Source organism: Aotus nancymaae, unplaced genomic scaffold, assembly GCF_030222135.1.
Source record: "Aotus nancymaae isolate 86718 unplaced genomic scaffold, 86718_ANA_hifiasm-v0.15.2.pri h1tg000092l, whole genome shotgun sequence".
Classification (NCBI taxonomy): domain Eukaryota; kingdom Metazoa; phylum Chordata; class Mammalia; order Primates; family Aotidae; genus Aotus; species Aotus nancymaae.
This window is the reverse complement of record NW_026988507.1, coordinates 10,990,574-11,005,106: the sequence shown is the minus strand read 5'-3', so window position 1 is coordinate 11,005,106 and position 14,533 is coordinate 10,990,574. Positions and strand designations below refer to the sequence as shown.

Sequence of the window (14,533 nt, the reverse complement as noted above, 5' to 3'; positions counted from 1 at the left end):
CCCTGAAGACGGAGCTGATCTTGCCGCAACGGGATCCGCCGGGGCTCCCCTCGCGTGCACCGCGGAGGGGCCGTCACAGGTGGCTGGGGTCGCGAGCCCAGCGCGCAACCTGACCCTGCCGACGGCGGCCGCACAAACACGGGGCAGACGGCTGCCTGGCCGAGTCGCAGAAAGTAGTCCCGACCACGCCTGCTCCAATGTTCGTTGCCGGCTCCAATGTTGTTCGTTACCGGCTCCAATGTTGTTCGTTACCGGCTCCAACGTTCGTTACCGCCTCACGCCCTCCGCGGGGAGGGCCGAGGCGGCCGGTCCGGGAGAGAATCCCGCTGGAATGCGCCGCCGGGAGGAGGCCTTCCCTCGCTGGCTCGCCTCTGCTAGCCCAGCACCTCTCCCGGGGTCTTACGCAGAGGCCGTGCACGGTGCACCTGCCGACTCCTTTCCCCAGCCGTACAGCGGGCAGCGCCGGGGCTCGCCGTGCACAGGGACACGTCTTTGCTTCGACCCTAGGAGGCCCGAATCCCTGCGTCGCTGCGCAAGTCAGAGGCTGAATGAGGAGCTGCGCGGGGAAAGCGGGGCGCCGGGGGAGGAGGCGGCGGGATGGAAGCAGACGCGGGAGTCGCGCGAGCCTGGGGCCGAGCGACGCGGTAGAGAGGGCGGCGGCGGCGCGCGCGGAGCCTTGATGTGCCCTTCTTTCTTCTCTCGCTGGGAAGCTGGGAAGCATGAGCGTGCAGTCCTGCCGCTGCGGCGGCCGCCCCGGCTCCTCGCCTCCCCGTCTTTTTGCTGCCCCTCGCCGGTGAGAGAAGAGAACGCGAGAAGGGAAGATGGGGGCCGTCCTGAGGAGCCTCCTGGCCTGCAGCTTCTGTGTGCTCCTGAGAGGTGGGAAGAGGGGGCACTGGAAAGTTAGTGGGGTTCGGGGGGAGGTGGCCTTGTTTTGTGTGTCTGGGGGGGAGGGGAGGGGAGGGACGGGGGGGGGAGGGGAGGGGAGGTACAGAGGGAGGGAGAAGGGGAGAGGAGCCGGGAGAGGCCTGGTCGTGGGGAGGGGGAGAGAGAAAGGGGCCCGGGAGCAGGGGCTGCGCGCACCGCCCGGCCACAAGGCGGACCTGGCCTGGCTTCCCAGACCTTCCCGGGACACATCGGAGCCTCGATCCCGACGGCTGGTCTTACGGAACACCTGGCACCCCATTCTGTCGGGACGACTGAGTGTCTGTGTGCATCTCTCTGCCTGGGGTCTTTGTACGTATTTTGGCTTTTAAAATGTTTGAGCCCGAGATGCTTTAAGGTTGGCCTTCTCTCTCGAAGTCCTCCCCCCATCCACCACCCCCCACCCCATTTCGGTGTTTGTTAGGTGAACTTTTAAAGTCCTCTGTTTTTTCCAGGCCTTGTTACAGGTAATAATTGGCTTCCGTTTGGGATATAATGATCCTGGGTGAGATTGCAGTTGGAAAGTGACTTTTGGGTTATAGGTCGAGCGTTTCAGCATTGGGAACCTTCTGAGCTTCAGCCCATAATAAAATAGAAACACTGCCCTTGTAACCTCTGGTGTTCACGGCTTGCCCCTATTTTCGGAGTATGCAAGTGTACAGTTGGCACTAAGTAGGAAATTCATCCTCGTGTGAAGAGGAGCCGGTCCTGGGACCAAAATGATCATTTGCTCTACACTCCTGGGGACTGCTTGGCATTTTGGTAAATTGCATAGGCTATTCTAGATAATTTGCTCTGGGAATCGCCGGAATTCGATGGTACTAGGATGTTTTGAATTGGCTGCAAAGCTGGCACATGTTTTGTGACTTTTGTTTTGTGACAGTTCGCAAAGATTTTTGACCGGCCCGTCGGAAGCTCTTCTCAAACTACTTAGTGTTGAACTTGAGATGGCTGTGATGCTGTGGAGCATTTACCAGCAGAGGAATCTAAGTACTGCTTCATGCAGTGGCTTGTAGTTTTGGTTTGTTAAAATTCTCACTGGCGTTCATGATAAGTTCTTTTCAGGTGTGGGACCGCTGGTCTGGAGATTTTTAGGTATTAACAAGCTAAACTTTTGTTAAGTCCTCCAAAACAGACTAAGTTTACAGAACGCGATAGTAACTAATAATGTATGACAGGTGTATATTTTTGTGTGTACTGTGTACATGTATTTTGGATGAGAATGATTGACTTTTTTTTGAGAAGGAGAAATATGTTCTTCAGTTACTCTGTAGTAGTGCAGCATTGTGTTTGCATGTTCTATTATACTTGATACTCTAAGCATATTACAAATTTTCCCCACATGTAAACCCCAGAAAAGGTAGTGCTCATTAGATTTTTGTGGCAGAAAATTCAATGGAGTGTTATGTACTGGAGAGGTTTAATAAGTATACACTTACTTTATTATGTTATACTCTATTGAAAGGGGTTTTGCTATAGCTGTTAGAAACAACTATATTTGACATAAGAATATGTATATATTTTAAGACAAGGTTAATAGGGTCGACAAATAAGAGAACCAGCTGATTGGTTAGAGTCGTGGGGAAACTTCTAACTTTCTAACTTGGGATGTTTCTGGTTGCCTAGTTGTATTTCTTGGAGAAGAAGTATGTGATGTAAATGCTGTTTGTTTGTTTTAACACCAGCTTTGAGACCAGAGCTGGGTTTGTTCATTATTGGAATTTACATAGGTTGCACTTGTAGTGATATGTTTTGAAATATGACATTATGTAACAAGACCTGGAAGAGGTAATAGTTGAAATTGTCTTATTTCCTTTAGCAGAGTTTTCAGAAGTGGAGCTCCTGTTTTAAATGTGGCAAAATAATGGTGTAAGGTGGTCTATTAATATGTAACAGTACTGTACTTAGCTGTGACTACATGTAATTTGAAGTAAAACTGTCTTTTGATGTAGAAGATTTTTGTTTATAACTTAGAATTCATTCTTTGAGAATGTCATCCTCTGTTATAGTAATGGTGTTTAGTCAACCTTGGGCTCTAAAGAGAAAAATCTGATTGATTTGTTGCATTTAGATCATTTTTTACCCACAAATAATTGGATCTTTAACATTGGGTTGGTGTGATGTGGGGTATCTGAGAGTTTGGGGGAGACTCTCTGTCCCGTAGCCCTGCTGAATCAATAGCTGAAAGCCAGGCAATACTGTTAGTGCTTCCTCCTTATCTCTGTCATGATGTGACAAGATATAAAGGAAAGATTTGGGAATTTCAACACTAAAATCTTGGATTTAAAGCTCAAGCGTCACAACTTCATAACTTTGTGGTTCTGGTCTAGTCCACTTCTCTAGGTCTCAGTTTCTTTACTGGTAAAATGTCGATAATGATACTTGACTAGTTTACAGGGTTACTGGGTATTTTAAATGAAATAATATAAAGTACCTTGCTAATGTTACTTTTGTTATACTTTTTGCTTGTTCAGGGACATATCTTTAAATGCTTTCAGGATTTGAGATTTAATTTATATAACATTCACACTTTTTTTTTTTTTAAAGAGACAAGGTTTTGCTTCACTCAGGCTGGGGTGCAGTGGTGTGATCACAGCTCATTGCAGCCTCAAAAGTCTTGTGCTTAAGTGATCCTCCTGCTTCATCCTCCCAAAGCTCTGAACTATAGGCACCTGCCATTATGCCCCAAAGTTTTTGTAGATATGGGGGTGATGTGAGGGTGTCTTAATATTTGGCCAGGCTGGTCTCCAACTCCTGGCCTCAAGTGATCCTCTCAAAGTACTGGGATTACAGGTGCGAGCCACCATGCTTGGCCAGATTCATAAACTCTTTTTTATTTTGATAGGGTCTTGCTGTGTTGCTTAGGCTGGAGTGCAGTGGCATGATCATTGCTCACTGCAGCCTGGGCCTCCTGGGCTCAGATGATCCTCCCACCTTAGCTTCCCAAGTAGCTGGGACCACAGTTGTGTACTATAACATCCAGCTAATTTTTAAATTTTTATAGAGCCAGGGTCTCACTATGTTGCCCAGGATGGTCTTGAACTGGGCTCAAGCGATCCTCCCACCTCTGCCTCCCAAAGTTCTGGGATTACAGGTGCAGATTCACACATTCTTAAAAATGAAAGGGATCTTGATTATTTGAGTCTCACCACTTCATTTGTAAGTGGGGAAACTCAAGATTCAGAGATATTGTAATTTAATAAAGATAAGTTAATTAAAGATGGGGCAGGGAGTTATTCATTCTGTTAACAAATATGTATGGAATACCATCTGTATATCAGCTTCTGGTACTGGTGGTGAGTAAAACAAATGTGGTCCATAATCTGATGAGCCTCACAGTTTAGGTTGCCATCCTTACCATTCTCTTAGTTCCGTCATGTACTGATTAGAAAAAATAATATCTGGTTTTCTACAGGAAGTATTTTTGATAAGAATACAGGTTTTGGAATACCATTGGTTTGTATAATCTGTGAAATACTATTTCTTAGCTTTTTTTTTTCTTTTTTTTGAGATGGAGTCTTTCTCTGCCTCTAAGGCTGAAGTGCAGTGACGTGATCTCGGCTCACTGCAATCTCCGTCTCCTGGGTTCAAGCAGTTCTCCTGTCTCAGCCTCCTAAGTAGCTGGGACTACAGACGCCTGCCGCCATGCCCGACTAATTTTTTTTTTTTTTTGAGACGGTGTCTTGCCCTGTCTCCCAGGCTGGAGTGCAATGGCACAATCTCAGCTCACTGCAACCTCTGCCTCCTGGGTTCAAGTGATTCTCCTGCCTCAGCCTCCTGAGGAGCTGGTACCACACAACCACGCCAGTTAATTTTTATATTTTTAGTAGAGAAGGGATTTCACCATGTTGGTCAGGCTGGCGTGACCACTGCTCCTGGCCTTCTTAGCTTTTTTTGAAGAGACTATTTATGTAAAAATTATTTGCTACTTTTTTTTTCGTTTTAGCGGGGTGGTGGTAAATATTTCAGTTGGAACAATCCACTAATGTTTCCCATCTTGTATTTCTGTAGAAGTGATGCTTGCAAAGTTTCTTCCTTTAAGATCAGATATTATCAAGTCTTGGGGAAGTAGAACAAATTTTGGAGTGGGAATCAGAAGAATTAAGTTATGGTTCTAAATTTTCCATTAGCTAGCTGTGTAACCTTGAATAATGTTTGTGCATTTTATTTGGAGATTAGAATTCATGTTAACACATTAAGGGTTCTGGAAAGTCCTGAGGTAAAGAGACCGGTTTTAACTTTAATCTTTTATTTTCCAAACTTGCCAGGTATTACATTGATATTTGATGACAATTTCATATAGCTTGATATTTTCATCCCTATTTACTTACCTAGCTTCAGGTTTGCCCATTTGGCTAGATAATAATTTGTCTGGTTATTAAATTTTAAGGTTTTAGCTCGTTGTTATCAGAAGGGCTAATAGTGATTTCCTTTGGTTCCATTTTTAAGAGATTTTTTTCCTTTGCTTTAATTGGAGGTTTTTGCATTTGCTGGACCGAACTACTGTGTCCTTATATATGCTTTGGCTGTCAGAAAGGGCTGTTTTAAATATCAAAGGAGATTCTGGGAAGGGATATATTAATGGAAAATATTTTATGAGAACGTATATTTTTTGTTTAAATATTTTAAACATATTGGAAAAACAACGTTTTAGTGCTATTTAGGCCATGGGTTACTACTCTGAGAAAGATCATTTTCATCATAGAAATTCTGCTGAAAGTTTATACTTAGAGAAGATTATATAGAAGGTATTATAGCAGAAAGGCATGGCTTGTTGTCACACAGGCCAAGTTAAACTCATCTGCCAATCTGTGTTCCTTTGAACAAGTTACTTAGCCTTAATTTCCTCTCCTGTTAGGTGGGGATATAACTTACAAGACTTCTCTGTGAGAACTCATGAAATGTTTGTGAAGGGATAGTATAGTGTACAGTCAATAGTAGACATTGAATAAATGGTGGCTATTATTAACATGGCCAAATTAAAAGAAACAATGTCCTGGAAAGACTGGTAAAACATTTTAAGTGTCTGCTATGTCCTGGGCGCTGTTTTTGGCAGTTGATAGTTTTAGGCCAGTGGTTTTGGAATTTTTTTGATTCTTCTGCAACTGAAATAAAAACTCCATGAAAGACTTTTACTTGTGACAGTTTCAGTTTTATTTGATATAAAACAGAATGGCAATTACTTGCTATATTTATTTTCTAAAGGATTGCAACCTTAACTCTATTTTAGGTGATGATGTTTATAAATAAGCTTGAGAATAGTTCATGATTGTGATACTTATTTACTTATTAAAGGGTTAAGTATGGGCAAAATAATTTCATCAAAACATCTAATTGCAAAATTGCATTATTTGTTTGCAATAATTCGGTTGGTAGATTTCTTTATGCAAGGTGGGTTGATGCTCTCTATACTGAATTTCTGCTTTACATGTTGTATAAGGGTGTTTATCTTCTGTAAAGTAAGCCTCACTTCAATGAATAAAACACTATTTTATATGAATAACGTTGAAATTTAGTCAAATATACAACCAGGCAACCTAAAAACAGGCTGTTTGCTCTTAAAATTATTTATCTTAAAACACAATTTTTCAGCTGGGCTCGGTGGCTCACGCCTGTAATCCCAGCACTTTGGGAAGCCAAGCTGGGCAGATCATGAGGTCAGGAAATTGAGAGCATCCAGGCCAACATGGTGGAACCCTGACTCTACTAAAATATAAAAAATTAGCCATGTGTGGTGGTACACACCTGTGGTCCCAGCTACTCGGGAGACTGAAGCAGGAGAATCGCTTCAACCCGGGAGGCGGAGGTTGCAGTGAGCCAAGGTTATGCCACTGCACTCCTGTCTGGCGACAGAGCAAGACTGTCTCAAAAACAAACGAACAAAAAAGCGAAAACGATTTGTCAGTACATAAATACAAGGAAACAGGGTTATTTGGTATTATTAACCTATCCTTTTGTTTCTCAAGCTCTTTGTGTTATTTATGGGAGTGAGTATTCTCACAAAAGGTTCAAGCTGTTCGGATGTGAGGCTAGAAGATATTAAAATGTGCTTGGATTCTTTGGTGAAAATTATTGTTACCTTGATGCTGTGATCTTTTTAGTGGTAACATAACTTGTTTTAGTTTCTGTGATTTACTTGGAAAGGCCATGTATAAGTGCTTAAATATTTTGGACCTAATTTCAGGAGGAGACTGGAGATGCAAAATGAAATTATATTTTTAGGCAAAAAAACCCTAAATTAATTAAGTTATTAATTAACAGCAGGCCTAAAGTTATTGATGAGATTCTCAATAAAAATAACATGACCAGCAGTAGTCTTCTTTTTTTTTTTTTTGAGATGGAGTCTTGCTCTGTCACCCAGGCTGGAGTGCAGTGGCATGATCTTGGTTTACTGCAACCTCTGCTTCCTGGGTTCAAGCGATTCTCCTGCCTCAGCCTCTCCAGTAGCTGGGATTATAGGCACCTGCTACCATGCGCAGCTAAGTTTTGTATTTTTAGTAGAGATGAGATTTCACCATGTTGGCCAGGCTGGTCTTGAACTCCTGACCTTAGGTGATCCACCTGCTTTGGCCTCCCAAAGTGCTGAGATTATAGGCATGAGCTGCTGCACATGGCCTTCATTTTTTCCCCCGGAAAATAGTCACCCAAATATTGAAAACCCACCTTTATCAAATTATGTACGTGTGACCAGGAAGCCGTTTTCTCTAATGGTTTTAGTCATTGTTTTATCACTACTAGACCCAAACTACAAGTAAAGGATTACAGGGATAGGAGTCTTCCTCATTATTGACTAGCTTTATTGGTAGGTATAATTTAAGTACTATATATTCATATTATTCATACATCCAGTTTAAAGATACTATATTTTGCAAGTCTGAGAGGTGACAAGTGAACTTTATTACCATGAATTCTTAGCTACACATTATCTTGTCTTTATAATACAAATAAAGACAAGTGTCTTTGTCTAAATGTAACCCTAGATTTATGCTAATGCAGAAATAGCTCTTTGATGAAAAGTTTCTCAATAATAGATGTTTTTCCCTTTTATATGCCACCACATACCAGAGGTTTACACATATTGAGCACTGTAAATTTTACATTTAAAGTAATACAAAAAGATGTGAATTTTTATGACGTTTATTTGGAACGTCATTTTGTGTTTTGTCTCAGTCATTCATTAGATATAGTTAAATTATGAATTTGTAACTATTACAAAGATTTCTTAGGTTGGGTCATGATGGCTTGCATCTGTAATCCCATCAGTTTGGGAGGCCAAGGGGAGAGGATCACTTGAAGTCAGGAGTTCAAGTCCAGCCTAGGCAACATAACAAGACCTTCATCTCTGTAAAAAAAATTTAAAAATTAGCTGGTCACAGTGGCACATGCCTGTAGTTCCAGCTGCTTCGGAGGCTGAGGCAGGAGGATCATTTGAGCCTAGGAATTCAAGGCTTCAGTGAGCCATGATTGTGCCACTGCAATAAATAAATAAATAAATAAAGATTTCTCAGCATGGATCAGATATGTTAAGTAGACTACTAAAAAAACCAGCATGTTCATATCTGAGATTGAATTCGAAGTGTGGATTATGTAATTTTTCTGATTTTACGATATAGCTATTGCATTAATAATTAATATAGTTAGTTTTTTTTTTTGAGACAGGGTCTTACTGTGTTAACTAGGCTGGAGTGTGGTGTGATGCTATCACAGCTCACTGCAGCCTTGACCTTCTGGGCTCAGGCGATACTTCTGTCTCAGCTTCCTGAGTAGCTGGGACTATAGGCACGTGCGACCACACCTGGCTCATTTTTAATTTTTTTTTGTAGAGAGGGTCTCACTATGTTGCTCAGACTGGTCTCGAATTCCTGGGCTCAAGTGATCCTCCCACCTTGGTTTCCCAAAGTGCTGGGATTACAGGCATTAACCCCCATGCCTAGCCTCAAGTACTTTTTTCTTTCTTTTCTTTTTTTTTTCATTAAGCCCCTTCTATCAAATGTTTTTTTAAACAAAGTTTTTTGGAGATATAATTCACATACAGTAAAAAAATCTCCATTTTACAGGGTCTAATTCAGTGGCTTTTGGTATACTCACAGGGTTGTACAACATCACCACTATTTCATTCCAGAACGATTATTACCCGCCCCTCCCCCTAGCTCCCTCAAAACCCATACACTTCCTATTTCTCCCTTCTCTCATCCTCCTGTAACCATGAATTTACTTTCTGTCTCTATGGATTTACCTGATTATATACTCTGGGTATTTCATATAAATGGAATAAAATATGTGGCCTTTCGTGTCTAGCGTCTTTCACTTAGCACACTTTCAAGGTTTGTTCATGTTGTTGCATATGTCAGTACTCATTCCTTTTAATGGCTGAATAATATTCCATTGTATGGATATATTAAATCATTTTAAATGAGTGTGGGTTTGATTATTGGAGTCTTTACCTTGAGAAATTATTTCTGAAATCTCAGCTTTTGAAGTTTCTGAAATATATATTAAAAAATACCTTTTTTTTTTTTTTTTTTTGAAATAGTCTTGCTTCATCATCCATGCAAGAGTGCAGTGGCACAGTCTCTGCTCACTTGCAACCTCCACCTCCTGGGTTCAAATGATTCTCGTGCCTCATCCTCCTGAGTAGCTTGGACTACAGGTATGTGCTACCATGCTGGCTAATTTTTGTATTTTTAGTAGAGACAGGGTTTAGGCCGTGTTGGTCATGTTCGTCTTGAACTCCCCTCAAGTGATCTGCCCGCCTTGGATTATGGGCATGAGAATTTTTGCAATAGAAGGATGTGCTTACCACAGGATCTGCAACACATTTCAAAATCAAACCAAAAAAGGCTTTTCTTTTGTTAATAGGAGAAGTAAGCAGGGCTTCCGGGAACTTTGTGGGAGTGGGGCCAAATAGGTAGGGGAGAGCAGATTGCATGATCAGGACTATTTAACTGGAAAGCATTTTTTTTCCTGCAGTCAGCTGATGGTCAGAATGATGGAAGAAGTTGTGCATCTACTTTCATAAGCTTAGGGCAAGCCAAAGTTTAGGGATTTGTGGGGAGAAGCGAATCCTGACTAAAGTTTATTCAAGCCAAGTCAATGAGTAAGTAATGGGCAGTTGGGATGAGCACTGGTCAGTCCTTCTGTTGGTTAAAACAAAATCAGTTACTGTTGACAATGGAATAAGAGTCATGGAGAAGTTGATCTCATTAGATTTGGCCTGATTATTTATATTTACATAGGCGTAGCAATAATAGTACTTTATCATATAATAAGTCTTTTAATATTGCCTTGCTGGAAGTTTTTTTGAGGAACCTGATTGGAGTTTAAATTGTCTCTTCAGGTAAGTCAAGAACTGACCATCAGGTTTCACTTGCAATACCTATAAATTTGGGTGAATTCCAGTCTTGAAGTTCCCAAAAGATTCTAGGACTTTTGAGCCTCCCAGGAAGTGAACTTGCGTAATTCACTTGCCAGGGTAGGAACGCTGTAAACCAGTAACCAGGCCAGTTTTCCTAAGAGGACTGTAAGCATTGGTTTATAAAGTCAACTGTGTTACTTAAAAATGTCTGGTCATATCTGACTAAATGAACATAAATGTGGCATTCCAGTCAAAGCCTTGATTGCCTAAGTAATGTTTCCAGCTAGGAGGCCAACTCATTGAACCTTTGCAAATAACTGTATTGCCATGAAAATAAAAATACTCAAGAGTTTTTGAATTCTGGAGAGTAAGCAGGGGAGAAAAAAAATAAGTGTTTATTTTGGTTTACAAAAGCATAGTCTGCTTACATTGTTGCAAGTTATAGATAGCTTCAGAAAAATGAGAAAGGGGTCTTTATATTCAGAAAATAGGACACGAAAGCATCAGCAATATTTTAAATGAAACCCATAATCATCCTTCATCAGTTTATTTAGTCCTATGTAATTAATTCTTGTTTTGCTGGTTCTGTGTTAGCAGTCTCATGAACCCATCTATTTCTCTACTAGTTGTTTGGAAATCCTGACTCAGTCCACTGGTGTGGTCTCAGGTTTATTTGAGCGATGCCATCAGAAGCCTGTGTTGAGGTTACCTGGCATAGTCATTTTTCTTTTTTCTTTTCTTTCTTTCTTATTCTTCTTCTTATTATTATTTGAGACAGAATCTCACTCTGTCACCAGGCTGGAGTGCAGTGGCACAATCTTGGCTCTCTGCAGTCTTGACCTTCTGGGCTCAAGCCATTCTTCCATCTCAGCCTCCCTAGTAGCTATGACCGCAGGTGCGCGCTACCACGCCTGACTAATTTTGTATTTTTTGAGCCACCATGCCTTGCCTGTAGTCCTTTTTATTGAAGACAAGTGCACTCTGGCCTATAGCTGATTTGCAAGTGCTTTCAGGGATGCATCAGAGTAAAGCAGAAAACTATCTGTAGATGACAAAAGACTTGAAACGGTGATGATTAACCTATTACTGATAATCTTAAAAGTGAAAGATCTTATGAAAATTTGTTATAAAAAATAATGAAATTGACAAGGAAGGTTGATTTTTGTGGCACGCAAGCCAAAATAAAATCAATCCAAAAAAGTGTTAGACAAAAGCATATGTATAAGCATAATAATTAACCTTATTTTATTTTCTTCTTATTATTTTTTTTGAGACAGAGGCTCGCTGTGTCACCTAGACTGGAGTTTATTGGCACACTTGGCTCACTGCAACCTCTGTCTCCTGGGTTCCAGTGATTCTTCTACCTCAGCCTCCCAGGTAGCTGGGATTGCAGGCACGTGCCATGCCCTGCTAATTTTTGTAATTTCAGTAGAGACAGGGTTTCGCCATGTTGGCCAGGCTAGCCTCAAACTCCTCACCTCAGGTCATCTGCCTGCCTTGACCTCCCAAAGTGCTGGGGTTACAGGTGTGCGCCACTGCGTCCAGCCAATTAACCTTATTTTAAAGAAGAGTGGCTAGTACGTGTCATTTATGAATATAGATGAATATATTCATTGCAGAGGAAAAAAATCTAAAGACATATAATCCTAACACATAATGTCCCATGAATATTTCAGGCATATATAGAGTATATCAAGAATGTATCAAGATTATCAAGGAAAAAGACTTAGCAATCTGGAGAAGGTCCTTAACTTCTATATAATATCATTCCATAAGTGATGTGAATTCTTAACTGAGAACCATTAGTCTACCTAGAATATACTATATTCAGTTATTTATTTATTTATTTTTTGAGATGGAGTCTCGCTCTGTCGCCATGCTGGTGTGCAGTGGCACAAACTTGGCTCACTGCAACCTCCGCCTCCCAGGTTCAAGCGATTCTCTGGCCTCCCAAATAGCTGGGATTATGGGCTTCTGCCACAACACCCAACTAATTTTTGCATTTTTAGTAGAGACAGATTTCACCATGTTGACCAGGATGGTCTCAATCTCCTGACCTTGTGATCTGCCCACCTCAGCCTCCCAGTGCTGGGATTACAGACGTGAGCCACTGCACCTGGCTTGTATTCAAATTAAGTAAGTCAAATTATGACCGAGTTAACGTTAAGAAAAAAAAAAATCCCTGAAATTATGACTGATGACATAATACTGTTGTCTAATACCAGGCAAAGCAGCACCAGAACTCTGATTAATAGACATGGACAGTGAGAGCATTGATGAATTTCTAGGAGCTTTATACCTTCATAGAACTTCAGAATATTCATATTAATAATATTTTACCTATACAAATTTAACTTAGGGAGGGTAAACCTCTTTTGCTTTGACAGTGCTTTCCATATGATCCATAACATTTGATCAAATAAACTATTATTTTTGACATCTCTCTTTTACAAGGTAAAGGAAATTGTGATTTTTCTAGGAAATCTAAAAGACAGTTGTTGGTGCAAAAGGCATCATTTAGGAGGTTTGAACATTTGATTAAATGGGATCATGGACCACTATGGAAAAAAATACTTGGCTACATATTGAACTAAAAGTGACAAAAAAAAAACAAAGATTTTAGTTCAGTGCAGTGGCCCATGCCTGTAATCCCAGTGCTTTGGGAGGCCAAGATGGGAGGATTGCTTGAGGCCAGGAGTTTGAGACCAGTCTGGGCAACATGATGGGATCCTATTTCTACAAAAATTAAAAAATTAGCTGGGAGTAAGATTACATGCCTTTAGTCCTAGCTACTCAGGAGGCTGAGGCAGGAGGATTGTTTGAGCCCCGGAGTTTGAGACTGCAATGAGCTATGATTGTGCCACTACAGTGAGCCATGATTGTTCCACTGCACTCCTGCCTGGACAACAGAGTGAGACCCCGTCTCTTAAAAAAAAATTGAAAAAAGTATGCATAGGAAGTAATGTGATGGTAAAGAACCTTAACCCTTTCAAGAGTGTGAATACAGTTTTAAGTAATTAAGGACATGATAAAGTCAGCATCAAGCACAGGAAATTCTGGTAAGACACAGAGTCTTTGCCTTCTAGGGAGATTATTCAGAAGGCAAAGGAAAACCTTTAATCACCTCTTTATTTTTATTTTTTTGAGACAGTGTCTCGTTCTGTTGCCCAGGTTGGAGTGCAATGGTGTAATCTTGGCTCACTTCAACCTCTGCCTCCCAGGTTGAAGCGATTCTCCTGCCTCAGCCTCCTGAGCAGCTGGGATTACAGGTGCCTGCCACCATGCCTGGCTAATTTTTTTGTACTTTTAGTAGAGACAGGGTTTCACCTTGTTGGCCAGGATGATCTTGATCTCTTGACTTCATGATCTGCCCACCTTGGACTCCCAAAGTGCTGGGATTACAGGTGTGAGCCACCGTGCCTGGCCAATAACCTGTTTATTAAAAGCAGACTAATAACTGAAGAAAAACGGTCATTTTAACAGAGAAAACTAAAATCTAGCTATACATGGCTATAATATTTGATAAGCACTTTAAAAAATCTTACAAATAAACCCATCAAATCTTAGCTGGCTTTGGCTAGGCACAGTGGCTCATGCCTGTAATCTCTGCACTTTGGGAGGCTGAGGAGGGTGAATCCCTTGAGGTCAGCAGTTTGAGACCACCAGCCTGGCCAACATGGCAAAACACTGTCTCTACTAAAAATACAAAAAACTTAGCTGGGTGTGGTGGTGGGAGCCTGTAAAACCAGCTACTCAGGAGGCTGAGGCAGGAGAATTACTTGAACTTGGGAGGTGGAGGTTGTATTAAGCTGAGATCGTGCCAGTGCCCAACAGCCTGGGTGACAAAGCGAAACTCTGTCTCCAAAAAAGAAGAAGAAAAAAAATCAGGCCAGGTGCAGTGGTTCATGCCTGTTATCCCAGCATGTTGGGAGGCTGAGATGGGTGGATCATTTGAGGTTAGGAGTTCGAGACCAGCCTGGCCAACATGGTGAAGCCTTGCATCTACTAAAAATATAAAAATTAGCCCTGCGTTGTAGTGGGTATCTGTAGTCCCAGCTACTTGGGAGGCTGAGGCAGGAGAATCACTTGAACCCAGGAGACAGAGGTTGCGGTGAGCTGAGATTGCACCACTGCACTCCAGCCTGGGTGACAGAGCAAGACTCTGTCTCAAAAAAAAAAAAAAAAAACTTAGCCGGTTTTGATGATGACAGATAGGATTTCCTTTTCAGCCAGGTGCAGTGGCTCCTGTCTGCAATT

General features: G+C 41.6%; 1 protein-coding gene across 10 annotated transcripts in view; it reads left to right on the top strand.

Moving 5' to 3' along the window:
- Nucleotides 1-664: 664 nt before the first annotated feature.
- LOC105710149 (low-density lipoprotein receptor-related protein 6-like) overlaps nucleotides 665-14,533 on the top strand; it is a 123,342-nt gene continuing 109,473 nt past the window's right edge. For 8 of the 10 annotated variants that reach the window (XR_010339958.1, XM_064369861.1, XM_064369855.1 and 5 more), the window contains exon 1: nucleotides 665-876. Coding sequence is in view for 7 of the 10 variants with exons in the window: in XM_064369861.1 (XP_064225931.1) it covers nucleotides 680-876 (197 nt within the window). In the remaining 3 variants the exon portion in view is untranslated. Of the gene's footprint in view, nucleotides 877-9,454; nucleotides 9,572-9,789; nucleotides 10,019-14,533 lie in introns of those variants that run through there. The other 2 variants (XR_010339960.1, XR_010339959.1) reach the window with 2 other exon arrangements.